Below are 27479 nucleotides of genomic sequence, written 5' to 3'. Positions count from 1 at the left end.
TATTATTGCTGTACATAACTCTTCATTCAAGCGTTATTTGGCTTGTATTGCTTTTTATTTGATTTTTGGATTTAATTATTCTTTTTAATGCATGTATTTATCACCATTCTTTTTACACCTATATTTTAATCGCGTTTAAAAGCTGAAAATTTTGTTAAGATGGGTGATAGCGATACAAATGCAGTTTTTAAGCATTTTCGCTATTGCAAAATAAGCAAGACTGAAGGTAACACTTATCATCCATTTTAAACTTTTTAGACTCGACAAATTCTGTTACATGTCGTTTGTTTAGCTTACATTCCGATGCTTAACTTTTTACTATCGCTCTCAGGTAGAGGTATTTAAGTGAAAACAATCAGATAGTACCAACGGTATAATTGCATTTTGTTACTTTGAGACTTTCTTTGTGAATATATATGCTTTTGTATTGACTTTTCATCAAACATTCTTAACCCGTAAAGATAAAGAAGCAAGAACAAGATAATTCTTTGCCATAAGAAGAAATCCTTTGTAGCTTGCAGGCTCGTAGTTTCATAGAATTACGTAAAGTTTTCCTTGTGTTTTATAAAAGTTAAATTTTAATCTATGAGAATATACTATTTTCGTGCAATGATGCGAGATAACAAAGACGTGAAACATGAACTTACCATGAATGTGGGAGCCGTTACCAAAGTCTTAGAATTTCAATTGATATTACTGTAAAATCTACGATATAAAATGTTCGTTAAAAATGAATTTTATATTAAAATGTGTTCTACGGAAATTACACTCAAGAAGTCAGTATATTTTATTGTGATTTTATCTGGAATTTCTTCCAGTGAAAAAAAAAACAATGAATACAAAGAAAGCATCGTAAGTGATGAGAGGTAGCGAACAGGGGGCTTAATCCCCTACTATTTAAAAGAAAAACAATTTGAACTTTAAAGTTATTATTTTAAATTAAAACAAAAGCAAAAAACCCTCATTTCATGGAAGATTTTGCTTTTTTAAGTATAGCAGTCTCAACAAAGACAGATTTATTCTTACAACACATAGACATAAAAAAAATTAGTTAAGAGTTGAAGTTTCAATAAAATTAAACACAATTATTCAAACTCACCAAACTTTATTGACTATTATTAATAATAACGCGATAATGTGACGATTTTGCAGAATTTATCACATTTACTAATTATTATTAACCCCGGTTATTATTAATAAAAGCCTGATATATTACTTTTACTTTAACATATGCATCCTCAACTGTGTCATTGGGTAAAAAGTTAGATAGTTCAAAAATTAAAAATAATGACCTTCAAAATAAATAAAATGTTACTTACACTTTTGTCCAGATGTATTTTAAAATGTTTTTCATATTTAAGATTATTTTACGCTAGTTTTCAAAGTAATAAATCAGGAAACTGGAAGTGAAAGATTCTGCGAAAAGGCAACCAAATTGGAAAAAAAGTATTTTGTAACAAGAGAATATATTGTTGTATTTGGTAACAATGGATTCTTCTTGTGCTAAACTTTAGGGGAAAAAAAATTATTACATTCAGATTGTTGCTAAACACTTAATTCAAACAATGCCTTTTTCATCTGTGTTTAGTTGTTTTTCAATTGTCAATACCGTAAGGTGTACCTCAAAAACCATGAGCCTTAAAAGGGGTAACAGCAACAGGGATGCCAACTACAAAGCTTTTTGCAAAATATCTTTTAGAATGGTGAACAAACATTAAAGTATTCAGAATTTTTGGTGGTTTTGCTAGCATTTTAAAAGCCACGGGAAAGCTAGTACAAAGTGGCCTTTGATATAAACTTTTGAATTTTTTTATGTGTGGAAAATTACTTTAAATTGATTTTACACAACATAGAGTGATACATTAAAACATTAAACTTACTCGAGGAAATTTTTCCAAAAAGTGTAGAAAGTTGGCAGCTCTGCTTATATGAAATACAGAAACTTCATCATCATATTTGTAATCACGACAACACATTATTTTTGTTTGGTTAATTAACACTTTTCTTTAATAAACGATAATGAGCTTAAATGAAAAAATGATTTCATGGACTAATGTGGATAACACATGAATAGACCGTGGACTTTCAACTAACAGGATTCCCATAACACAGTAGAAATTTCTCGATGATTTAACCACTAGCATTAATATTATACTTACAGGTTTATATCAGTTATAAGGTACATATGGGAAAGTAATATTCAATATAAAAAATATCAGTTTAATATGGTATCAGAATGGATTAATAACATTTTAATATGGAAAATTACATTAAAATAAGTTGATCACTAGTCCAATGGATAACTAGTTTCGGTGGTAACCCGATTTTAAAAATAAAGTTTATTAAGGCAATTGTAAAAGTTATAATCTGAAGATAACTATTTTTAAAATATTTAATTAGAGGAAGAAGGATTTTTCCTTGTTTTATCATTAACAATCTTAAACTAGGTTTTATATCCGAAAGTTAAATTAGCTGCCATTTTGCTTCATCTAGTCTGGTAACGAATTTGCATATACATAAGGTGAATATGACTAAAATGAGCCGAATTATGGTGTACTTAGATATGAAAACTTAATAACCGTTTTCACATTTATAGCAGTTCTTTTCAAGAAATATATTTTTTTATTAAAGAATTTACTTACTTTATTTTGAAGAATTTAGTTATTTTAGTTTGATTTGAAAAGCGTGATAGGACTACTAACGCAATATTTTATAAACGCAATATTCTTTAAATAATTTATTCAATATATTGTTATTGAAATATCATATATTCTTTTAAAAAATGACATTCCAATTTTATTGTCATCTTAATTAAAGTAATTTCATAAAGGCAACCGAATGATTAAATGAATTGATAATTTTAAGTTTTATCTAAATACAATCAGCTTTAAAACTCATCACTGGTAATAAAAAGTACTAACTCGCGATACCCATTTAACTCTCCCGCGGAATCAGCGGAACACCGATTGGGAACCACTGGCCTAACCTAAGACATCTGTCTAGATGTCTTATCCTTTTTGTTGAAAATATTTTATACCACAAAAAGCGCTAAATTTAAATTTTGTGATGCCATTTAAGCTGTTAGAATTTTCATTCTAAAATTACGGTAAAATAATCGGCAGCAGCCTGTCTAACCAATTAACCGTCAAGTTTACGGTGAAGAACCTTTTACCTTTACAGTTTTGAAACCGTAACTAGCATACATGGTTAAAAAAACATGAATACAAAGCTACGAGGGTTGCTATTTATATTTCTGGCCTTGGCAACAGTGAGTGTTGCTAGGCGACCGCAGACGATTTTAATCGAAAGTTTGATATTTTTAAACATAAATTCAGCAGACGATTTACCATTATAGCTTCATTTGTGTTGTTGACAGTGAATTGAAAAGTTCTTCTCTTTCAAAAAATGGAATTGAATCGTGAACATTTTCGTGCCATTATTTTTCATAACTTTCGACGTAGATTATCAAGACAAGATTGCTTCGATGAACTTAATTCTTTATTCAGCGATAAAGCGCCATCCTACAGCACTGTAAAAAATTGGTATAACGAATTTAATCGTGGTCGATGTTCGATCCAGGACGAATCCCGTACAGGTCATCCAAAATCCGTTGTTGTGCCAGAAAAGATCGATGCTGTGCTTGAACTGATAAAGCAAGATCGTCATGTGACGTACCGTGAAATAGAGGCGTCTTTGGACATTAGTATGACTAGCATCAATAAAATATTGCATGAACATTTGAGCGTATGAAAAATTTGTTCGCGTTGGATCCCGCATAATCTGACAAACGCTCAAAAAAAGGCTCGTGTCGATTGGTGCAAGGAAATGTTGGAAAAATACGTTCAAGGTACATCAAAGGCCGTGTATAACATCTACACAGGTGACGAATCATGGATCTATGCATATGAGCCGGAAACAAAACAGCAATCAACTGCATGGGTCTTCCAAGACGAGGCAAAACCAACAAAAGTTGTTCGAAGAAGAAGCACATCGAAACAAATGATTGCCTGTTTCTTCGTCATTCACGGTCATGTGGCAACAGTGGCATTAGAGCAACGCAGGACGGTCAATTCGGAATGGTACACGACCATTTGTTTGCCAGAAGTCATCGGAGAAATTCGAAAAAAGCAGAAGAACAGGCGAATCATTCTTCATCATGACAATGCGAGCTCTCACACATCGACTCAAACAAAGGCATTTCTGACGGAGCGAAAGATAGAACTGATGGGTCATCCGCCGTACAGCCCTGATTTGGCACCCAATGACTTCTTCTTATTCCCACACATCAAAAATAAATTACGTGGACAACGATTTTCGACCCCCGAAGAAGCGGTTGATGCATTCAAAACGCATGTTATGGAGTTACCTCAAACGGACTGGAAAAAAAGTGCTTTGAAAATTGGTTCAAACGCATGCAAAAGTGTATTGATCATCATGGAGAATATTTTGAAAAACAATAAAACCAATTTCGATCCTACATATTTGTTTTTTCATTATTAGGTCAGAAATATAAATAGCAACCCTCGTATATGATATTTTAACCACTTACTCAAAACATTTTCTAAACTGTAAAAAAGAATTTTAATTGGACATTGAAGCTAGGCTTTTGGTTAGGTCACTGGAGTTAGATTGTGGTTGAATAATGCTTTATCAAATAAACCGTGGAATGTGGTTAAGTAATTTAAGTACCAATTAACCGTAAAGTTTACGGTAAAGAACTTTTTACCTCTATGGTTTTGAAACCGTAACTAGCATACATGGTTATAAAAAAAACATGAATACAAAGCTACATGGTATTTTAACCACTTACGCAAAACATTTTCTAAGCAGTAAAAAAGAATTTTAATTGGACATTGAAGCTAGGCTTTTCATTAGGTCACTGGAGTTAGGTTGTGGTTGAGTAGTGCTTTATCAAATAAATCATGAAATGTGGTTTAAGTAATTTATCTGGTTGTTTCGACTATTTTATAAGACTAATATTAAACTTTTTTGTATTTTTTGTAGTGCTGTCATCTAGATAATAAGAGTTTCGTATTCTAATAGTCCGGGGTCATAAATTAGGGAGCTCAGGAAACCAGACTCTTCATGCGTTGAAGATAATAGGAGAAATATTGTGGTGTCAACGCTGGGACTCAAACCACGTTCTGTGGGTCATGATATTGACAAATTAGCCCTCTGGGCCATAATATGTACCCAACAGCAAGAAACTAAGTAGCTTCATTAGTTGGGCCTAATTGGTGCAATAAAAGTCTGGTTGTTTAACCATATTAGGTGAAAGCAGACAATAAGCTGTTTTCCTTACTGTTAATAGTTTGAATGCCATCTTACTTGTGGTTATTTAACTGTTTTGTTTGAATATAGTAAAATAACAATTAAGTAAATTGTTATTTAGCCATTTTTTCCGAAAAATTTTCACAAATTCTCAAAGTAATGAGTTAAATGCGTATAATGAAGCGAAATACCTTGAATTTTTAATTATATATAGACATAGTTGGTAAACTGAAATTTTTTAACTTTTAAATTACTCTAGAAAACAATTTTTTCTTCGATTTTTTTTTTCTTTGCATGAGATTTTTTATCTTAAATATTTTCGCTTCGTTTATTTCAAATTTGCAATAGGTTTCTCTCTTCGAACAACAATTTCTTTTAAAAATAACGTTTTTAGTTGATTTTTTTGTCAAAATATACAATTTTAAATCGGTATGTTTAACAAGGGTCGCATATATGTTGCAACAAATTTCTAGGGCACATCACTAAGTTTAAAATGGAAAAAGAAAATGCTGGAAAATATCACCATACACCCCTAGGGGCACTTTTCTATTTTGAACTATTTCTCCCCGTGCTTCTGAACAGGTCTTGATAGGAAAGCGTCTCTAGCCCCGTATGACGGAATTCCTTATGCAATTTTAATTATAATAATGTGCCCTAACTCTTTTAGTAGTTTTTCGCAACACTTACCAGACCCCTTTTTATATATGGCGTTTTTAAACTTGCACATTGTATACCGAAAATAGACTAAAAATGTAATTAAAAAAACTGTGGTTTTTGGATCCCCACAACCGAATTAAGCAAGTTCAAGTATTTCTTTTTAATGCAACAAAAACTTTTGATTTTCAACTTTTGAATCAAGATCAAGTATTTTATTTTATTTTATAACCGTCGTTGAACAGCCAACCCACTTTTATGGGTTTGCGACTACTAATGTTCAACTCTGTAGCTTTGTAATTTTGAACCCAATCCAGAAGACAAGGGAACTCCTGGATCAAGTATTGAGAGACATTCGTCTTCGTGGAGGACTTCTTCGAAGGAAATAACCCGGATTTGTGTTGCATGGAGAGGAAGACCACGAGAACCTCCGACGGTCTTCCTTGACAGCAAGGGGACTCTTACCCATGATCCGTCTACCACTGAGGATATTTCACGTCAGCACTGTGGTCGGTGCAAGCCGGATGCGGAATTCGTATCGACTGGGATTCGAACCCGGTTCGTCGCATTGGAAGGCGAACGCTCTATCCCCTGAGCTATCGCTGTTCAAGGTCAAGTATTTGTTAGAAATCAGGACTTATAAATGTTTTTTTTTCTTTTCAGTTCCGGTAGTTTCGCCTTCACTATTTTGAAATTTGATAAAGTGGAGACAGTACCTATAATCTATAGCAAGTTTAATCACAGTTCTTACTACACAAGATTACAAATAATCATGACTACATGTAATCATATATTTTGATTACTTGTAATCATGATTACCTGTAATTGTTTTTGTTGTGATTACTTGTAATGGCAATAAATTGGAATCAGGATTAAAGTTGCAATCAAAATTTTGATTACTGCGGTAATCAAGATTATAAGTAATTGATTACTGTAATCAATATTGTAATCATGATTACAGCTGTAATAAAAAAATTTGAAAGTTTTAAACACGATTACAAGTAATTGATTACTGTAATCGACTATTGTAATTAAGATTACAGCTGTAATCAAAGTTGTAATCAGGATTACAAGTAATTGATTACTGTAATCAAAAAATGTAATCGATTACATTTTTGTTTGTAGATTTACGTTTGTAGATTTGAACGACACACAGTTTGTTATATTGAGCTATTTTAACATTAATTTTGGGTTCCTAAATCTCTAACAGGGTGTGTAGTCAAATCTTTCAACAAAAAATAAGCACCTTCTAAGTACTTTTTAAGCACTCAAAAATAAAATTTTAAGCACTATATACATTAACAAAATGCAAACTAATTTCGAAGACTTTACATAATCATGATAAAATAACTAGTTTCTGACAAGAACTCTTTTCTTGATTATTTTAGCCATTCAAATGCTCAAGAGATTTCTCGTTTCGATATCAGAGGGTGGTAAATGAAGCCTGAAATAGAGAATATCTTGAAAAATGCAGCAGAGTTGCACACGGGAGTGCAATAATCAAATCTCTCCGAGTCCAGCTCAGGAGACACACATGCGAACTCCCAAGTATTTCATCAAGCATATAAAATGATTGGCGCTTTCATACACTATGAACTGACGGTATGTAAAAATAGATTGTGGTTAAATGAATTGGGAAAAGGTTGAATAGAACAATGTGAAAAGCAGGCTTTTGCATAATAAGTGGCGAAAATTGACATGATAAAGAAAAAAATCTCATTTTCGAAAAGGGAAAATGAAGCACTTTTTAAAAACGCCCAATGAAAAAAGCCCTTTAAGGGCTTTTAAAAGACGAAAATTGAAAAAAAAACACCTTTAAGCACTTTTTAAAAACGATAAGCACCATGTCTAAAAAATAGGAAGAGTTATTAGCAGTCATTCTTGATGTAGTTTTAAAAGAACAGTTAATACACTTGACAACTTTACTCAAAATACATTTTACGACTTATGCTCGTTTATTTAATAATTCAATTTTCAAATAATAAACACTTTAAAGGTGTATAAAATGTATTTATTTCTAAAATATATTTACACTCATACATAAATCACAGATCTGCATACTGAAGTATCACAATTTTTCTTTTTTTTTTTTAACATGCTGGATAATTAACATTAACGTCTGGATTTAACTTGAAATCAACTTTAACAATTATTTATCATTAAAAACCGAAATATATAACAAAAATGTATATTTTAAAAATTTAACATCAATACCCTGTATTTCGGAAAAAAGGCATTTCAAATAAATACAAACATTTCTATATTTAAAAAGTGTTCTCTAAACAATACTTAGCATGTGTTTTTAGAATTCTTACACCAAAATAAAATCATGAGTATTGTTGCAAATAATTGAGGATAAAAAACAGAAAACATCAATATCTGACAATATGTCCTTCATTTTGCTTTTTTTACCATACAAAGACTTGCCGCCCAATATGAAAAAGTATCTCCAAGAGTGGTGAGTGTTTTAAATCTATATACTCACTGGCTACAAAAGTCATAGTAAATTCATCAATTGTCAACAGAAAGCAAATTTTTATAATTCTGAATTTTAAAATTATTTAGAGAGTCAAGCGGTAGAAGGTTCTAAGTGATATTTCAGTAAATTAACTTTTAGGTTTATTAATTTGTATTTCTTGTACATTTGTCAGGATATAGCACACAAAAAGAAATTGACCCTAACTTTTTTGAAGGGCCAGAACTTTAATTTATTTGTTAGAAAAAGTATTTGTCTTTATTTACAAAATGTCTCTCCTTGAATAGAAGGTATTAAGTGCATTTCTGATGTATGTAGTAGGTAAAAAAGAAACTGAATATGAAATTAAAGCAAAATTAAAGCAAAATTAAAGCATCGCATAAAACAACCATTTTTTTTTCACAGTAATGAAGTATCATCTTAGTGTCAAAATGCAGAAACTGTTCTCTGCTTTTCAATACTTGAAGGTGATTCATTATATGGAAAGGAAACACTAATATGTCTGGTATGTGATGTTATTCAAGCTTTTTCACATTGTTTGACTCTTATTTACACACAGTACAAAGTTAAGCTTTCTTTATTTAAAAATAAAAAATTTGTAGAAAATTTATAAATTATCCATATTTCACACTATAATTTTATTGAATTCAAATGTTTGTCATAATTTTTAGAATTTTGAATAAAAATATAATTTTTTTTTTAACAAATACAAATTTTTTGTCTGACTACTCTTTGAAATATACCGTAAAAATTGTCTTGTCAGTGATTAACTACAGTTGTAATATCATCAGTCTTAGCACTTTCAATATTGTTTCTATCCAATGTTTATATTTAAATTTTATTTTTATTTTTTTGGTCTCTTCGATAATTGAAAGTTTTGACTGAAATAATTATCCTCCAATTAAATTATTAAATTAAAAAAATGCTAATTAAAAATAATTTTTTAAATTATTAATGATTTATATTGTCACATTACTTGCTGACTTAATAGACAACACAGATTTATAGAGACATATTAATGTGAAATTAGATGAAAGGAAAGTTACGCTTAAATATATTTTCCCTTTTCTCCCAAGGAATTCAAATTTTCATTCAAAGTTTTAATCATTCTATTAATTCTATTTTTTAAAAAAGAATCAGAATATGAGAAAGAAAAAGTTTCTTTTAGTTCTGGTCTAAACTCTTCAATTTGTGAAATCTATAACACTCAGTTAAACTGTTTAAAGCTTGGCATTAGCACTCTTGGTGCTTTCAAATATTGCTTAAAGAGAGGATTAAGGCTTTCTAATGTGAACAATGATACATTTTTGCCAAATCCATACAAAATTTTCAACTCAAACTGTGATAATACATTCATCCACAGAGACTCTTCAAAACAAATTAAAGTTGTATAATAAAACTAAACTAAAATCTTTCCCCCAAGAAATAATATTTTTTTTTTTTTACAGAAATGTCACCCAGACCATTTCTCCACTTGACTCCTTGTTTCTTAAATACTCATTTACAAATTACTTTTCAAAATTATTAGATGTTTAATACTGACAAAGAATTCTAAAAATCTATGACGAAGGTGATATTTAGAGAACATACCCTACAATTGGAGATGGTAAATAGAATATAAAATAAGGAATACAATACTGAGATTCAATAAAGCAAAAGTATAAAATGTACAAATAAATTTAAATTCAAATGTTGCTTTAAGTTGGCTGCATTTTATAAGAAGCAGTAGTAAATAAGAAATCTGATAATTATTACTCAGAATATTTATGAAAATTCTGGTATGCTCGAAAACTAATATCTTTGGTTTAAAGAAATTAAATGGAAAGTGTAGGAAACCTATGCATATAGGCATTATTTATATTCAATAAATGACTAATATAAAACAAAATACTGTTACATATTTGTGATGAATACGAAAGTTAGAAATACTATAATTAGGAGTTGCAATTACAAGCGAATATTATGATTGATTTCATTTTTATAAAATTAAAAATTTCTAAAACGCAATTGATATTTTTTTAAGAAAAATTTTTTTTGCTGATATTAATTATTTTAAACAACTTTAATTAATACTATTAAGATAATTAATGTAAAGATGTTTTAAATTAGTAGTTCGAGAAAAAAGTATATTTTTAGAAGAAAACAGAATTGTACATTCTAATTCATCGGAAAGTTAGTATGAAATCTGCTTATGTGTAAATTATTCTAAACAAAGTATGGAACTAAATATTTGGTAGGCAAGTTGTTACAAACGACACTTTGTCTTACGACATTTTTAATAAACAAAATGGACACTCTAAAATTAATCTAGTTCCACAAAATTATAATGGACGGTAGCATTAGTAGAATTAGCTTTAAAAAAAACATATAATATATAATTCTTTTTTATATACAAATATGGAATGTACATTTCTAATGTAAATAAAATGCAACATTAATAGCAAAAAATGCAATAGGATACATTGCACAGTCAATTTGTATATAGAAGTCTCTAAAAACGTATCTCTTTCAGATTAAAATAATTTAAATAAAATTTAATTTACACTAATAAAGTATTATTTTGAATAAATGAAGTTAAAATATTAACTAAAAGATACATACAATTATCTTTTACTTCTCGAATTTAAAAGAAACAATTTTCTTTAAAATCGATTGAGAAAAGAATTAAGAAGTAGATTAGATCTCAATAAAGAATAACACTGAGAAAAACTCTAAAAGGGATAAAAATCATGTAACATAAATCTAAATAACAAATTCATTTAGTGGAATTTAAGATAATGAATTCTATCAATTTCTCTTTTCTACATTAGGCTAGGATTAGGGAATTTATACAATAGAACCTCCTTTATCTAAATACTTCTGATAATCAAAGTCCTTTATGAAGCTTCCTTTCTTTTCAATGAATAATTGGTTTAATGAATAAAAAGAGAAGAGCTACTTGAAACTTCTATACACAAGGCCTTCAAAATAAAATTTTTAAAAAAATATCTTTGCATTGCATGATTACATAAAATTGATTATTTTATTAGAATAACAACTAAACGTTTTATTAGTTTGTTAACTTAATTGTTTCGGTTTTGTTTAAGAAATCTGAAAATTGCAATACTTTTTTTTTTTACATATAACTGCCACATTTCATAACTAGAGTTATTTTGCTTGACTGTCTATTAAAATTATGCAAGTGAATTTTAAAATAAAATAGCTTTTTACTTATTTGACAAAAAGTTGTTTATCAAATTGTCAAATAAAAATTAAATATGTGCCATTATTATAAAAAAATAAAAACTTGATTTTCAGAATAAATTGATGAAAATAGGTTAAAAACAATATTACCTCTATAATCTGAGTACTCTCATAATCCGAAATAGATCTAGGTCCAATTACTTGGGCAATCGAGTTCCAGCCATTCTCAAAATAAAAACTCTATTTAGTGACAAGATGCATAGCACAAAAAAAGCATTAAGGCATTCATAAATGTAGGAAACAAATGAAAATTTCTAGTTCTCGTCTTAGCTGCACAAAAGCAACAAGCGTTTTGGAGAACAGAAAATAAATAGCAAACATAAATGCATAGAATACTGATAAAGTATAAGTATCACCACAGTCTTGGAAGAAAGAATGAGTAACTCTTCTCATACATTGGAGGCATGACGGTCCTCTTGAAACCTCTGTCTCTTGACCGATACTTTGCCAATGTCCGTATTGTCCTCGCATTCTGAGTGTGTTTCTGATGGAGGTTCAGACCTATCATGATGGCTGAACTGGTGAGAGCTCTGCACAAAAAGGCCACTGCTGATGTTTTCAATGGCTTTCCGCAGCTGAAAAATATTAAATTATTATACACTTCTCTCCAAATCATAATTGCTTTGTGAAAAGAAATATAATAAAGCAATATAATATTTTTGAAGAATAAAATAATAGAAAACGTTAACTATAAAATCATAGCATGAACTAGCATTTTGCTTAGTAAAGCTCTGTGGCTCTCAGATGATTTTGCAAAAAGTTGAAAACTAAACTAAACTAAACTCAGCGGCGTGACAGCACATAGAAGGCCCAGTTAGTTCCCAAGCATGCTTGGTACTTACTCATTTATCGACCCACTGAAGGGATGAAAGGCTGAGTCAACCTTGCCCGGCCCGGGGATCGAACACAGGACCTGTGGCACGGGAGCGCGAAGCGCTACCACTCAGCCACCGAGTTAGAGAAGATAAATATCTATCTATTAAACTATAGAACATTCTGTTTTTTTTTTAATTTATATTTTTATCTGCCAATTCTTAGATTTCATGCTTATATTTAAAGTGATAACATATGCATTTCTATTTCATTCTTTGATTAAAATTTTATTTATAATTGGAGTTTATATTAGAATTCGATTTTAAATGATGTTCACATAAATGTATGAATGGCTAGATTCTGTGTTTAAACTCCAGCAAAATATTCAAATATATTTGATAACAACTGAATTTTCAATGCACATAATATAGTGTTTTCCTGGTGTAGATCTTATCTTGTGATCTTGGTAAAATAGTGTGAACTTGGGAAAATCATTATTGCAAAGAAAGAACAAAAGTTGGCAGGCCTGAATTGATTGCAGTATGAAGACAACTCCTTGTCTTCTAGTCAAGAAAAATCAGACATTTGTAACACAGTTAAGGATTTTTTATATGCATGAATAAAAATATTTTTATTTATTTTCATCTAATAGAAAGATATATCAGACATGGATGCATATTTGTAATTTTTTTACAAATATATCAATTCAGACAAAAAGTTTATGAAAATTCCCAAAAAAGAAATAGAAAGTTTATTTTACGTTTCTCTCTAACTGAAATTTTTTTAAAACAAAGTATCACTACAGTCTGTCAGTTTTATGTTGGCATCTTCATTAATCTATAGTATGAACACAATCTACATTTCGCAAATCCATGGATTTTTAGGGCAGAATTCAGCTAAATTTTCGAAATTAATGTGGAAAAATGTTGCCAATCAAAAACCTGCATTTTTACTTATCGCAAAATGCGATATGTTTGCAAAAATACAGGCTTCTGATTGGCTTAATTGAGGCATCGTAATTTTGAAAATTAAGCCGAATTCTGCCCTAATGTCAGCAAGGATATGAATTTTTCGCTGCTAGATAGTTAACACTTAATTTTTCGTGGCTACAAACTTAACAATCAGAAAACTGAATTCAGCATGACAGACATAGAATTGTCAGAAAATCAATAAAATGGACAGAACAATATTTTGTCTGACCATTGGAGGGAGTGGGGTAAAATTTATAGCTATTTTAGGTTTTAATCAATTTTCTTGTTACCTATTATTAGATGAAAATTTTAAATACCTCCACAATGTTCGGTTCTTCATTTCTGAAGCAGAGGGGGGGGGCCCAAAATAGTTTTGCCCCGGACCCCAGTTATTCTAAGTCGGGCCCTGCAGATCATCTTATTAAGCATGAAACAGGGTGAGTACCCAAATTTTTCAACAAAAAATAAGCACTTTTCAAGCACTCAAAAATATTTTTAAACACTTTAAAAAAATCATAATTAGCCAGGATTGGTAAGTTTTTGACAATTAATGGTTTTACTGGTTTCAACCATCATGTCAAAAAAACTTTTGTCATAGTTTTTGGCATTTGTCAAAAATCATGAATTTTTGAATCATGTAAAACGAATGGCGTTTTCATACGCTACGGACAGACAGTAAGCCGAAATAGATTGGAGTTGAATTAATTGTGAAAACTCTGAATAGAACAATGTGAAAAGTGTCTTTTTGCTTAATTTGTGGCAAAAATCACCATGGTAAAGGAAAAATATAATTTTGGAAAAGGGAAAGTTAAGCACTTTTTAAAAACACCCAATGAAAAAAGCAACTTTAAGGGCTTTTAAAAAACGAAATTCGAAAACAAGCACTATTTAAAAACACTACGCACCCTGTGAAAGATTAATTCAAAATTTCAAGCAAAAAATTTTCCATGATAAACTAATAAATTCATAAAATGAATGGTTAAGGAAAAGTCAAAAAAAAAAAAAAAAAAAAACTAAATCAGATAATCAAAATCAAAAGTTAAGTTGATAGAGAACAAAAATATTTAAATTTGGCTTGAAAAGTAAAATGGAATTAATTTTACAGCATATAAACCCTACCTCTTTTAAGGCAACTACTCCTACTAATCTCCCAATAGCAGTCACATATGCATAATTAAGACCTAACATTGAAAATAAAGAATGAACCTAAAAAGAGAACAGTAATACATATTTAGAAATAAATATAAAAAAACATAAGACCAAAAAAAAAATTTCATATCAGAGCAATAAATATTAAACTGGTTTCACAAACCAGCCCACTGGTAGTTTTGACATTTTTCTTTTTAATACTTCTAATACTTCTAACTTTTATTATACAACTGTGGTTCAGGCTAATTAAACTCTCAAATCAGAAACTAAATTCCAGCTAAGTGGGTATTATGGTGCATAAAATATGAGACCTTTTCTAAGCACAAGACTATCTGTAGGTGGAAAATTGAGGGAGGTTTTCTATATGTGTGCACTATCATTTGGGAGAATAAAAAAAAGTATAATTTTTTACATGCAGATACACAGGTGGGTAAAAAAGATAATTACTATTTTTTAAACAAAAATATAATGTATCCTGATTAAAAATTAAATAAATCAAGCTTTATAATTTTCAAATGAGCTAAATTGTAAATTGAACAAACAAATTAAAATGTACCAATTAATAAAATAAAAAAGTGGCTTTTTTGACACTTAAAAAAACAATAGTCCTCAAAGTCAAATTACTCAACACTGATTTCTAAACTTGGTCCCATACAAACATTCCTATAGTTTAGAGGGGAAAAAATTCCCAGTTCAGTAAAATATTTGCAGAAAAATAAAATATCCCAAATTATTTTAAAAAAAAACTTTTGAAGATTAGTTGTGAAGATTTCGGACATAGCAATTGCAAATCTATAAATCTTCTAGAACATGAGCAGATTTACAATTAAAAACTAAAAATCTATTGTTTTTGATATCATGCATTTTATAAAATAAAAAGAAATATACTTTAATTAATGTTGTCCTTTCTACAAGTTGAAACGGAGCAGGATCTACATGGCATTTACCAAAGTCTACCAACGCATTTAGCTGATCTTCTTCCCATGCAAGAAGCTGAATTAAAAAAATATTTTGTAAAAATGACGGTACTTTTAAGAAACAAAATTAAATAAATTGGAAATAAATTTCATTTAATGAGACTTACCTCTTCAGGGGACATATCCAGTATTATCTGGGGCTGTAATAATTTTAAGCAATCGCAATTAGAATTTGAAACTAACTATTAGATGTATATAATAAATATATGATAGAATTAATGATAAAACAAAGTAAGATTTCAAACACTTAAGAACATGAGCAAGAACATACAGCTATGTAATGACAACTCAAATTAATAAAAAAAAATCACCTTTTGTGATCTTTTAGACAAAGGAGTGTTAGGAAGACTGGATTCAAACTAAAATTAAAAGAAATATTAAAAAATCTTGCAGTTCCCAAATAAAAATGAATCAAAAGCATAACAAAAGTGATTTAAAAACAATTTTGAAAACACTATCTTAAATAGGCGCTTTAAATAACTAAAACATTCCCCTTTTAAAAATAATAATTAAAAATAACAAAGAATACCTCTGCATCTCCTGAATTTATTCAAAAAATTCTAAACTAGGTAATGCTATTTTATTTAAGCTATATTTTAAAATGAACCAAACAAGAAGATGTTTTACAGAATTTTAAAATCCAATAAAAATAAATTGCTATTTTAAAATTTAGAAAAAGTTTTTTAAGCAGGAAAAAAATATTGCATTAATACCTTAACCCAGATTTAAGTAAATTACAAAATAAAACTTACAACTTGTATTGCCTGAAAATATGAAACCCAAATTTTAAATATATATTATAGGAAGCAAGTTAACAGGAACAAAAACTTCTATACACAATGAAAAAAATTTTTTTTTTAATATTTTAGAAAAGTTTTACTTTTTCAAATGGGTCTGAAACTGCTTTCTTGAAGACATTTTCAAATGCTTGTTTCAGTCTAGTATCTAAAATGCAAGTGAAATAATTATAATTTGCAGATTCAAAAATAAATAAATTATAAATACAAAAAAAGTTTTAGTTCGATTTCAAATCAATAATAAAAAAAAAACTAAGATAAGAAACTACATAATGTATAAAGTAAATGCTAAGATCATAATTTAACTTATTAATAAAAATATAAATTTATCAGTTGTACTAAAAGCAAGTTCAGTACTAAACATTTAATCCTAAGTAGCATTATTAATGAAGCCTTTACATAAACAAAAATGAAACTTCTTTTTTTCTCCTACAAGCAATAATAATGCTTTTAAAATAGTAATTCAAACAGTCAAAAAATAAAATGTGAGATTCAAAAGAAAAATATTTCGTAGGTGTAATTTTAAAATAATGCTGTTAATAGAAGGAGAGGATAAAAATATCGATATAGCAGTGTATTAACAAATTCAGAATATTTCAAACAAATAAGACAATGGGCATCATAAAAACCGTCCTGTGTTTCAATGGAGAAGAGAACATTTTAGCTTATTTTAAATTTTATAAAACAAAAGGACATTTTACACATACTAAAGGATAAACAAATGTTTTGCGAATGCCTATACATTAAATTAGTGTTTGTTTTCCCTTACATTCTTTAACCATTCTTTTCTGACTCAAATAATAAACCATTTTATTTATCTGAATGCATATCGTTAAATATTCCTTTCTGAAACAAATATTTATAAATGATTATCAGTTACAAAATAAACATGCAATGAATAATATATAACACTTATTAAAATGAAGATGCTGATATTCTAAACCAGGCAATAACAATGTTTTGTGCCAAAATTCTTAGACTTGCACTTTTTTGCAGAAAACATTTATTGTGGAATACTATATTATTTTTTTAAAAAATTTATCGTATTTATTAGTTTACATTTAAATAATTATGCTATTCATTAATTTCAAAAATATAAATATTGTCCGTAACTTAAAGGCAAATTGAGCTTTATAATGCTTACAACTATGAGGCAATAGTGATTATTAATTCAAAAGTTTTCTGAAATATGAATAAATATAATAAGATTATGCAAAACAAATTGGATAACATAAGATCTAATATGTTATCCAATTGATCAGAATATAAGATCTAAGAATTATATAAATATTTTTATAATTAAATACAGTGAAACTTCTATGAGAGACTACTGCTATAGAGAAATTACTGAGTCACCAACCACTTTTTTAAAACAACCAACTTTTTACTCTATCAACTTAATATAAAAATGTCCTTTAGAGCAGATTAAGAATCATTCTGTAAAAGGTTAACAGTTATAAAATTTTCTAGTTTTTTCCCTTTGGTGAAGTAAACAAAACTACATATTAGAAAGAACACCCAATATAAAAAGCCATTGCTCAAATCGAGCATGCTCTCTTAAAAATTGAACATTAAAATTACGGAACGAAAATTTTGAACATTTCATATCTTTCAGATATAAATACAAAAACTGAAGTCCATCTATTGACATTATACAGCAGGACTGCCTAGCAGAATTTCAAGCAAACAGATTTTATCATTGTAAATTGGGAAAACATAAAGGATACCAATATAAATGTTAGAAAACAAAAACAATTCAAAACAATTTCATATTTTAAGACCATTTGAATTTCAAAAAATATGTAAGTAGTAGAAATCATGAAGATGCAATATTCCCCAGTTAACAACACAAATTATGTTTTTAGTAATTTTAGTATGAATACTAAATAGTAATATGTATATATTTTTGTGTAAATTGTTTTAATAATCCAGCATTGACAAGTTTCAGAGGAAATCTATTTTAACAATTACAGCAAAAGCGCCACATCCAGAGATTATTGTTACCCACAAATAAGAGGTTTTTTGATACCTGTAATTATGAAGGTGCTTCTTTGAAAGAAGAAATACTTTAAATTCATTTTTTAGAAATAGAGTGCAACAATGATTTGGTTAATAACTGTTCTGTTGCATAACAGAAAGACTTTGTTCCCAAGAAGTTTCATAGTATTTTGAAAATGTAATTAAAAAAATCTTTCCAAACTTTATACAATTTTTACTGTTCACATAAATTCATAATATTAAATAAACAAATAAAATAAAAATTATAAAATTCCTTATAACAAAATAAGATATAGGTAAATATAAAAATGTTTTTGTTAATACAAGGCAAGGTATTTTGGAATGACTATGCATAATATTTTTTGAATTCTTCAACATACGAAGTAAAACACTATGCATTTAAGGATTCACAAATTCATACTTAAATGAGAAAGAACTAAAATGCTTTCAAACACTGGCAAATCACTATTGAGGGCGGGAAAAGTAAAAAAAAAAAACATTTGAAAACTATTATATTTTACATAGTGGACCTGGAATGCATTTAATTTTTTTTAAGAACCATCTTCAAGGCTTATCCTCAAATATACTGTCTTAATATTATTTTAATACCCATATCAACAGTACAACTGTACATAAAAAATACTCTTCAGATATGTGTCCTGAAAATTTCTGGTTGTAAATAATGAATCGGTAAATATATATATATATTTTTTTTACAATGCACCATTTTCCCAAAAAATCCCCCATTTAGGATTTTTATGTCTTTTAACAGCACATAGTAACAACTTAAAAGCGAAGGAAAGGTGCTTCCATTGACAGTGAGGCAAGCACCAACTAGGTAATCGTGGTGATTTTGGCCACAAAAGCCTTATCTACCTAACCAAATTTTCGAGGATATATGCATTAGAAAAATAATGCATAGATGCAATTAAAAGCAAGATATCATAGAATTCACAGTAAACTAGGTGACTTTTTTCCTACCAAAATGGTGGATCATTTTAGTTTTGATATATGAATCAAGAACATTTTTTGTTAATACATAATCTAATAGCTTCTGTGCTAACAAAAAAAATTAAGTGACAGAAACTAAGGGGCAGGAAAAACTTTCAAATCCGTTGTACAGTGTTATTTGTCTATGTTTAAAAACTTCTTTGTTCTTTTGTAACCCCTAGCATACATAGTCTTTTTACTTCATTTTTCACAAGAGTCTTTAAGGGCAGTCATTACTTAACACCCTGAATTTCCACATGCATTTTGAATAAAAAGGATAAAGAAATTTTCTATGAGTAAAAAGTATAACTACTGTAGAAGAAAAGGAAACTTACCGAGTGAAGAGATTGTGTTATACGGGGAATTAACAGGTGAATATCTTAGAAAAGACTTTTTGGGTGACTTTGGGGTTGCTACTGGGGAGGGAGGGGGAGAACACTTGGGAGAAGGCTGTAGGAAAATAAATAAACAAATATAAGTCACAAATCTCTTAAAAGCTATTTCACCAAGGCAGACAAATGATAAAGCTGAAGGTAAACACCGAAATAAAGATTAAATCTTTAAATAAATTTTTCATCCTAGTGTATAAAAGTATTATTGCTAAGATTTGTACAGTTTTCGAAAACATAAAAAAGTGGTGCTTAATTTATGCTTAGAGGTAGAATGATTCCATTTTTTTAAATTTAAAAAAAATCACGCCATGGAGTAGATACATGTTAAATAACCTCCATTGTGCTATTTTGTCTTTATTTCTCCCCAAAAATTGATCAGATGATGGCTTTATCACCACTTTTTCATTTTTCAAGGGTTTGTACAGTTTGTTGATTTTTAATTTTGATCTCAGCCGCATCAAATGAATGCCAATCAACATTTGTTGCACTGTCAAACATTACCTATTGACTCTTGACCGGGTCGTGGTGAATTCTGAAACAATATTCAAAATAAAAATTAATAATGATCAAACTCCTCATTTAAAATCTTCTCAGAAAGGAAAATTAGAAGCACAAATTTATAAAAATAATTCATACCTTAAATAAGTTCTAGGAGGGAAATGAATAAAGCATAATCTATGTAAAAAATTGCAAAATTGACAGGCAAGACAAAATTTGTTTGCAGTGCATGTTTTCGCATTAATATACTCCTTACAATTAAGAGTTTTAAACGTTTTGTCAATGCAGAAAAGAAATTTGGTAAAAACATTATTATAAAAAAAAATCTGTAATAATGATAATCAATGATTGAATATTATTGGTTGAAATAATAATAGAGTAGAATCTATTACAAACAAAATGTTACATGAATACATAATCATGTCCAGAAAACATACGTAGTGTAGAATCTGGACATAAAAAAATATCATGGGACAGAATTTCACTAGGACAAAAAAAATATGAGGCAGAATCTTCTTCAGAAAAAATATGGTAAACAAGAACCACATACAGGTTAAATCATTTTGAAAGATCAAATCTATCATGAAAAAATTTTAGTTTTTACTTAAAAATATCATCTATCATAGCAATTCATAATTATTCTCTCTAAAAGATAAAGTATTTTGTATATAGATCGTAAAATACATGTTTGTTTTCTTTTGTCTAATTTTTACAAAATTTTAGAACAACTTAAAAAAGTGATCATGATATTTTGCATCATAATGCCTCTCAATATTCTATCCAGGATGCATGAAATACTTAGACATAATAGTTTTCTTTGCAACCCCAACCATATTTTCATACAAATTGTGTAACATTTCAATGTATTCTTACATAATATAATTTTATCAGCTCATATTTACCATTCAGTAACAGCTATTGAATGAGCATTTGGTACTGGATACTTGAATTTAATTTGACTATTGTACAATTATCAGGATATCTAATACATAAAGTATTAAAGTCAACTATTTTAATCATGACTTTAATTTTTTTTTTCAATCATTGAATCAGGGATTTAAATCATTTAGGTAAAAAAAGATCAGGTCAGAAAATCAAAATTATTGAATAATTGGGAGTTTTCAATTCGATTTTTAAAATGTTTAAATATTACACACTATGAGTGAAATTACTCCAAACAAAATGCAAGTATAATGGAGTCTAATAACACTTTTATTTTTTGATCTTAAATAACAATATAATGTAAACAAAATTTTGGATTTGTTGTCTCAAGAGTAAATGGGTTACACCATCTATAATAATGATAAAAAAAAGCGTCAAAAGCTTTTTAACACTCTTCAGAAAGGATGTCAAATAATCAGAGTATCACAAAATTGGGCATCGGATAATTGGGGTTAAACTGCATTGAGTAAATTCCGAAAAGGATATCCATTTTCAAAAAACTTCATTAAGTTTCCCATAGAATACAACTTTTCAATTCAAAATAAAATATCTAAATTCAACTATAAAGAAATGTTTCACTGATAATCAATCCCAATGTTTATTACAGTTATATTTCATTTTCAAGGCATAAAAAAATATATTTCAGTTTAATTTATTTATGCATATTTCAAAAACAAATACAGAACTAGATTATATGTTACTCCAGATTTACAAATTCAACTGTCTGACATGAAGCCTAATTTACAGGTTATTAATAATTAAATGCCCCAAAAAATTTATTTTATATAATAAATATTTTCAAAATAATTAGTAGTTTTTTTTAGTTAATATGTCACAATTATTAAAGAACTTTATTTGCAAAGTCAGGGTGCCACCAATAGAATATTCCTCACAAGTTCCATAAGAAAAAAATAGAAACTGGTACCTTATTACATTAGATACTGTGACATTCAAAGAGTTTATAGTACATAGTACAGAGTTTATAGTACAAAGAGTTTATAGTAGCACAAAATGCTAAAAAATGGTTGAAAAGCAAAGAATTAGATTTTTTACGTTTTCTTTTTATACATAAAATAAAAACAAATCACTCACTCTTGTACTGCCTGGAACTGGAATGACTTCAAAACGGGAAAGTTTCTTTTCAGCTCTAGGTGTCTTAGGAGACTCGTTTAATTGTGCCCTTTTTTGTGCCTCTTGAAGTCTTCTTTCTCGCCCTAACTGCAACTCCAGAAGACGTAAAAGCTCAATCCTCTGTATTGATCCCAGTAATATCATTGACTCTAAAAAACAAACATTCCAATAACTAAAAAGGATAACACAGAAAATTAAAGAGCAGAGATAATTCATACCTGTTTATAATAACAAGAGAATAAGTTATAAGCATTAATATGTAATAAAAAATTATAAATACAGCATTAGAAAATACCTAGTTATCATTTAGTGATTTTCTAATTTGATTTTCATGTAACACAATTTTTGTTTGTGCCCAGAGTAGGCTTTCTTTTTTAGGGCTAAATAAAATGATACAAGGAATGAAAATTATGTAGATTTTATGATACAATGAAATTTGGAAGAATCAATTGTATAAAATGTAAAAAATTCCCTGTTTAAGGCGTGTTCAGATTATCTGCTACATTTCAGATTTTCAAATTCATGACTTTCCATGACTAATTCCAAAAAATTTTTGTTGACTTAACGGTTACTATTTTCTCCTACAAAAAAAACAACAATGAAATTAAAAAAGCATTATAATAACATTAATTGAAATTATAGGTATAACCATAACTGTTATACTCTGCATCTTCATATTTATAGATTTTAAATTTAAAAAACAGAGTAAAGAAAGAGATGAAGCACTAAAATAGTTGATAAAAATACGAAAGAAAATATTTTTTTCTGCAGAATTATATTCTAAAAATACTTTTCTTGTTTGCCGGAAAGGAAAGAAATACTCCTGATCTTTCTGTTCTCATTTCAGAACAAAAAAAATTCGCCAATAACTGGCTTGCTTCAGCTAGAATTTTAAATTGATAAAATAAAAAAATAACAAAAATTTTTAAATCACAGAAGTTTAAAAGATAATTCGCATTAGAAATGATGTTTTTTCTTTTCATTTTTTGAAAGAATACAATACTTATTAAAGAACATGATAAAAAAATTTTATTATTTTAATAAAATATGACTGTGAGTGGGAATTTTATTACTAATTCAGACATTCGGAACACCATGAAACTGGGGAGGGGGGGATTTCATTTTAAAAATTAGATTTTTCGTCAACCTAAATCCATGACTTATCATAATTTTTTTAAAAAATAGTAAAAATCATGATAAATTTTGTTCAATACCGAAATTCATGACTTTCAAGGTGCGCAGATACCCTGTGTGTTATAAAATCAGTACAGTGAAAAAATATACAATAATAATTATATAAAACAACTAACAAATTTATTGACTGCAATATTTTCTCATTCATAATTGATTAAATGGACATAAATTTTTTTTCTTACCTTTCATTCTAAAATTTATAATTTCGAATGATTTAAGTTATTGTAACATATTCTTAAATAACAATATTAGTTTACAAAATGTTAACAAAAATTTTTTTCATTACATTGAAAACAGAAATATTTCAAAAAAAATAAATAAAATTCTGTTTTTTAAACAAAAAAAAAAGAGAGAGAGAGAAGCTGATTACTCTAAAAAAAATAGTTCAGTTATCTATTTCCTTAAACTTTTTCAAAATATTTTCGAATTTTAGAAGATAAAAATTATAAAAACTTTAAAATCAATCAAGAGAAGCTAGAAAATTCCTGTAGTTTACCTTGATTGAATCACTGTGTCGCATAAACATTTGCACTTAAAATAGTAATGTCATGGATTAAAAATAAAGAATCATGAAACAATAAAACCAACTACCCACTATAGATGGCTACTGTAACATTTATATATTAAAATAAAAGCTTAACCAGGGGTCTGTCCAGGGTAAATTTACTACCGTTTAGCAGTACTTTCACAAATTCAACTTTAGGAAAAACGGTAGTTTCACAAATAAAAAAGCAAGTTCTCATGCAAACCCCGTTCTCGTTGCAATCTATGGAAAAGAGGAGCTTTTCTGCCAGCTGTCTTTTAACATGTCTCTTGTCAGCTGTCTTTTCTGCCAGCTATCCTTTTGTTTGATCAGATAGTGCAACATGGTAAGCCTAACCGATCAGATCAAAGCAAGTTTTTTTCGCCGAGTTTTTTAAATGAAGCAATGAAGCCCTCCTTCTATAAACTTTACAGGAAGTCGAAATTCGAACAATATCTTAAACTCTATTGTAGATATATTCTAACAGACCTTTATTTTTTTATGATCCATTTTTTTTTCTCTGTGAAACTTTTTTTGCATTATTAAAATTGCTAATTAAAATAACTTTTAGCACTAGTACTGTTAAATACATTTTTTTTATTAAATTCAAGTTGAAATTTAACTATGGACAATGATTTTTACGGATTTTGAAATTTGGATACAATTTTTGGCCCAAAATTTTACAATAGCAAAATTGTTTTTGAATATGTGGGGAAAAATATCTAGAAATCTTTATTTGTAGTGACAATTTTTGAAAATATTTTCTCACTTTATCATATTTTTGTCTTGATTTCCTAATATAATTTTTTATTTTCACAAATTATTACTTAATTTTCACAAAATAGGGACCTCTCAAGAAACTCGAGACAGACCCCTGTTTACTTTGAGCTTGAGGCAATTGACCTGTGGCTCTTCACTACCCTTCGAAAGTGCCTTAAGTAGAAAAACAGCCTTAGATAGGTAAATATAGAAACATATAAGTTGTTAAACAAACCTAAAGATTCGACTAGTGGGAAAAACTGAAGTCTCTTCTTCAATTTTAATATGCTTCGCAGGTCTTTGTATGAGCAGCCTCTCCACACACTGACAACATCTCGAACCATTATATCCGAAACATACACATTGTGAGCTCTGGAATTAAATTAAGTTTCAGTATATGCAGAAAGTTTTAATACATTTTAATATAATAACGACATAAGATTGCAAAAAAGGAGATAAGGTGAAAATATATAAGAAATGAAAAAAATAATACCAGGCATGCACAGAAAGTAATTTTTTTGTTCTGTTACTGCAGCAGTAATTTAGCAGTTCTGCACATGTGCACACACATCTCTGGTTGGTTGTCTCTTAACTGATGCTATTACAGCTAAATTATGTTATGTTTGCATGTCAGGGTGCGTAGCCCAATTTTTCAACAAAAAATAAGCATCTTTTAAGCACTCAAAAATATTTTTAAGCACTTTATAAAAAGATCATAATTAGGCAGAGTTGGCAAGTTTTTGACAATTGACGGTTTCATCCCGTTTTAACCGTCATGTAAAAAAAATAATACAAAAAAACTTTTGGTATAGTTTTTGACGAATTGTCGAAAATCATGAAATTTCGAATCACGTAAAATGAATGACATTTTCATACGCTAGGGATCATGGGTACGCCAAAATAGATTGGGGTTGAGTTAATTGTGAAAACGTTGAATAGAACAATGTGAAAAGTGTCTTTTTGTATAATTTCTGGTGAAAATCAACATGGTAAAGGAAAAATCTCATTTTGGAAAAGGGAAAATTAAGCACTTTTTAAAAACACCCAATGAAAAAAGCACCTTTATGGGCTTTTTAAAACACGAAAATAGAAAATAAGCACCTTTAAGAACGTTTTGTAAAAACGTTACGCACCCTGACATGTGTTAGCAGATATTTAAAATGTTTAAGACTATTGCTGACTGTGAAAGTGCTTTGTACTACAGTTTTTGTTTACAAAGAAAGGCGATGCAGTTGAAATTAACTTCTAGATTCATAGTGAAAATGTAATGAATGATGGTATGGTGAGAATATCAATTGCAAAATTCAATGAAGGACACACAAGACAAAAAAGTTCATGGCAAAACAAGAAGTTGGCAGCATTCTGTTGTCAGTGATAGTTTATTTGCAAACATAAATGGCTCACAATATGTTTACTCATAAGTGGCTCAAATGCTTTGTGATGAGTTTGCGTGAATTTTAAAAACTGTTTCGTATGAGATTTTGACAAATCAATGATGAGGAAAAAAAAAAACAAGGTTCAACAGTGGCTGTCTCCTTTGGTGGCATCCTTCTTTAAAGAGGATATACATTTGAACAGTTGAGAGTATATATTGACAGAAGAGGGTATATATTTAAATATTTGAACAATGTAGATAACTAAGTAGAAAAATAGTTTCCAAAATTCTCGTTTGTGCAAAAATAAATTTTGTTTTGAATAAAAAAACAGTATTTACTTTCCTAACGCTTCTCGTAAGAGGAAAATGCATGAAAAAAAAAATTTTGTGTATAGCAAACTAACTAATTGTCAATGCTTTTGTTTAAATAGTGCATCAGAAAAAATATAACATTTAAGTAATTTAATAATAAAACTAATTCTGAAAATGTTATTCTTTTAGTTCCTAAATCTGATGTGGATTTCTGCTTAGTTTAAGCTAGTTAGTTGATATGCATTTTTACCATATTTATTTGTTACTTACCAACAATTAAATTTTCAAGCCCTTAAAAAAGTAATGGAATTTCTTATTCAGTGTTTTTGAATATCTTATAAAACATAACACAATATTAAAATATTCTATAAAATACTCTGAAATGCTTGACAAGCAGAATAATTCTATAACACTGCAATTTTTGAAAAGTAAAACTTGTATTGTATTACCAAGGTTATACAATATATATGTGCTCAGTTATTCAACCATATTATAAAATAAACAAACAATCTAAAATGGGTAACATAGAAAAATAATTGAGAAAAAAATTAAGCAACTCACTCAGATGATGTAGAAACTATAGGTGGTAAATAAGGCAATTTTTTAATTTGTATAATACTGTCGTATATGGACGGTTGTAAAGCTTGAGATATACCATTGGCAATCAAAACAGCAAGCTGAAATAATTAAACATTTGGAATAAACAGACATTTATGAACTTTAGCAGAGTATTAAAATATTTGTGTGTCATAAACTTTTTTTGGTAAAAGTTAAAATGTCAAATTTTTAAATTTATAATAAGTTTTCCGGACCATTTCTTTATCCCCCTATGGTGACTATACAAATTTTAAATAATAAATAAATAAATAAAAGTGTTGAAGTTATTGCTAAAACTTTTTTTGTTACAGCCTGTTCTCTTATTCGAATTTTACTATTATTTTTGGATTTATTTTTCCTGGCTGCACTGCTATTTCAAAACCAAATTATGTAGTTCTTCTTTTTAATGTCTCAGCC

General features: G+C 28.6%; 1 protein-coding gene across 2 annotated transcripts in view; it reads right to left on the bottom strand.

The window, feature by feature from the left end:
• Window positions 1–11213: 11213 nt before the first annotated feature.
• Window positions 11214–27479, bottom strand: part of LOC107441929 (chloride channel protein 2) — a 70829-nt gene continuing 54563 nt past the window's right edge. For both annotated transcript variants that reach the window (XM_016055343.4, XM_087169269.1), the window contains exons 17-26: window positions 27027–27142; window positions 25014–25150; window positions 22264–22451; window positions 19675–19789; window positions 16435–16499; window positions 15866–15913; window positions 15662–15694; window positions 15466–15570; window positions 14548–14634; window positions 11214–12219 (exon numbers count right to left, since the gene is read on the bottom strand). In XM_016055343.4, the coding sequence (XP_015910829.3) occupies window positions 12034–12219; window positions 14548–14634; window positions 15466–15570; window positions 15662–15694; window positions 15866–15913; window positions 16435–16499; window positions 19675–19789; window positions 22264–22451; window positions 25014–25150; window positions 27027–27142 (1080 nt within the window). In that variant the 3' untranslated portion in view covers window positions 11214–12033. The remainder of the gene's footprint in view (window positions 12220–14547; window positions 14635–15465; window positions 15571–15661; window positions 15695–15865; window positions 15914–16434; window positions 16500–19674; window positions 19790–22263; window positions 22452–25013; window positions 25151–27026; window positions 27143–27479) is intronic.

Source organism: Parasteatoda tepidariorum, chromosome 1 (assembly GCF_982258835.1).
Source record: "Parasteatoda tepidariorum strain Cologne lab strain chromosome 1, Ptep-v5.0, whole genome shotgun sequence".
In the NCBI taxonomy this organism is placed as follows: domain Eukaryota; kingdom Metazoa; phylum Arthropoda; class Arachnida; order Araneae; family Theridiidae; genus Parasteatoda; species Parasteatoda tepidariorum.
The sequence above is the reverse complement of the archived record's forward strand: the minus strand, read 5'-3'. Positions and strand labels throughout refer to the sequence as shown.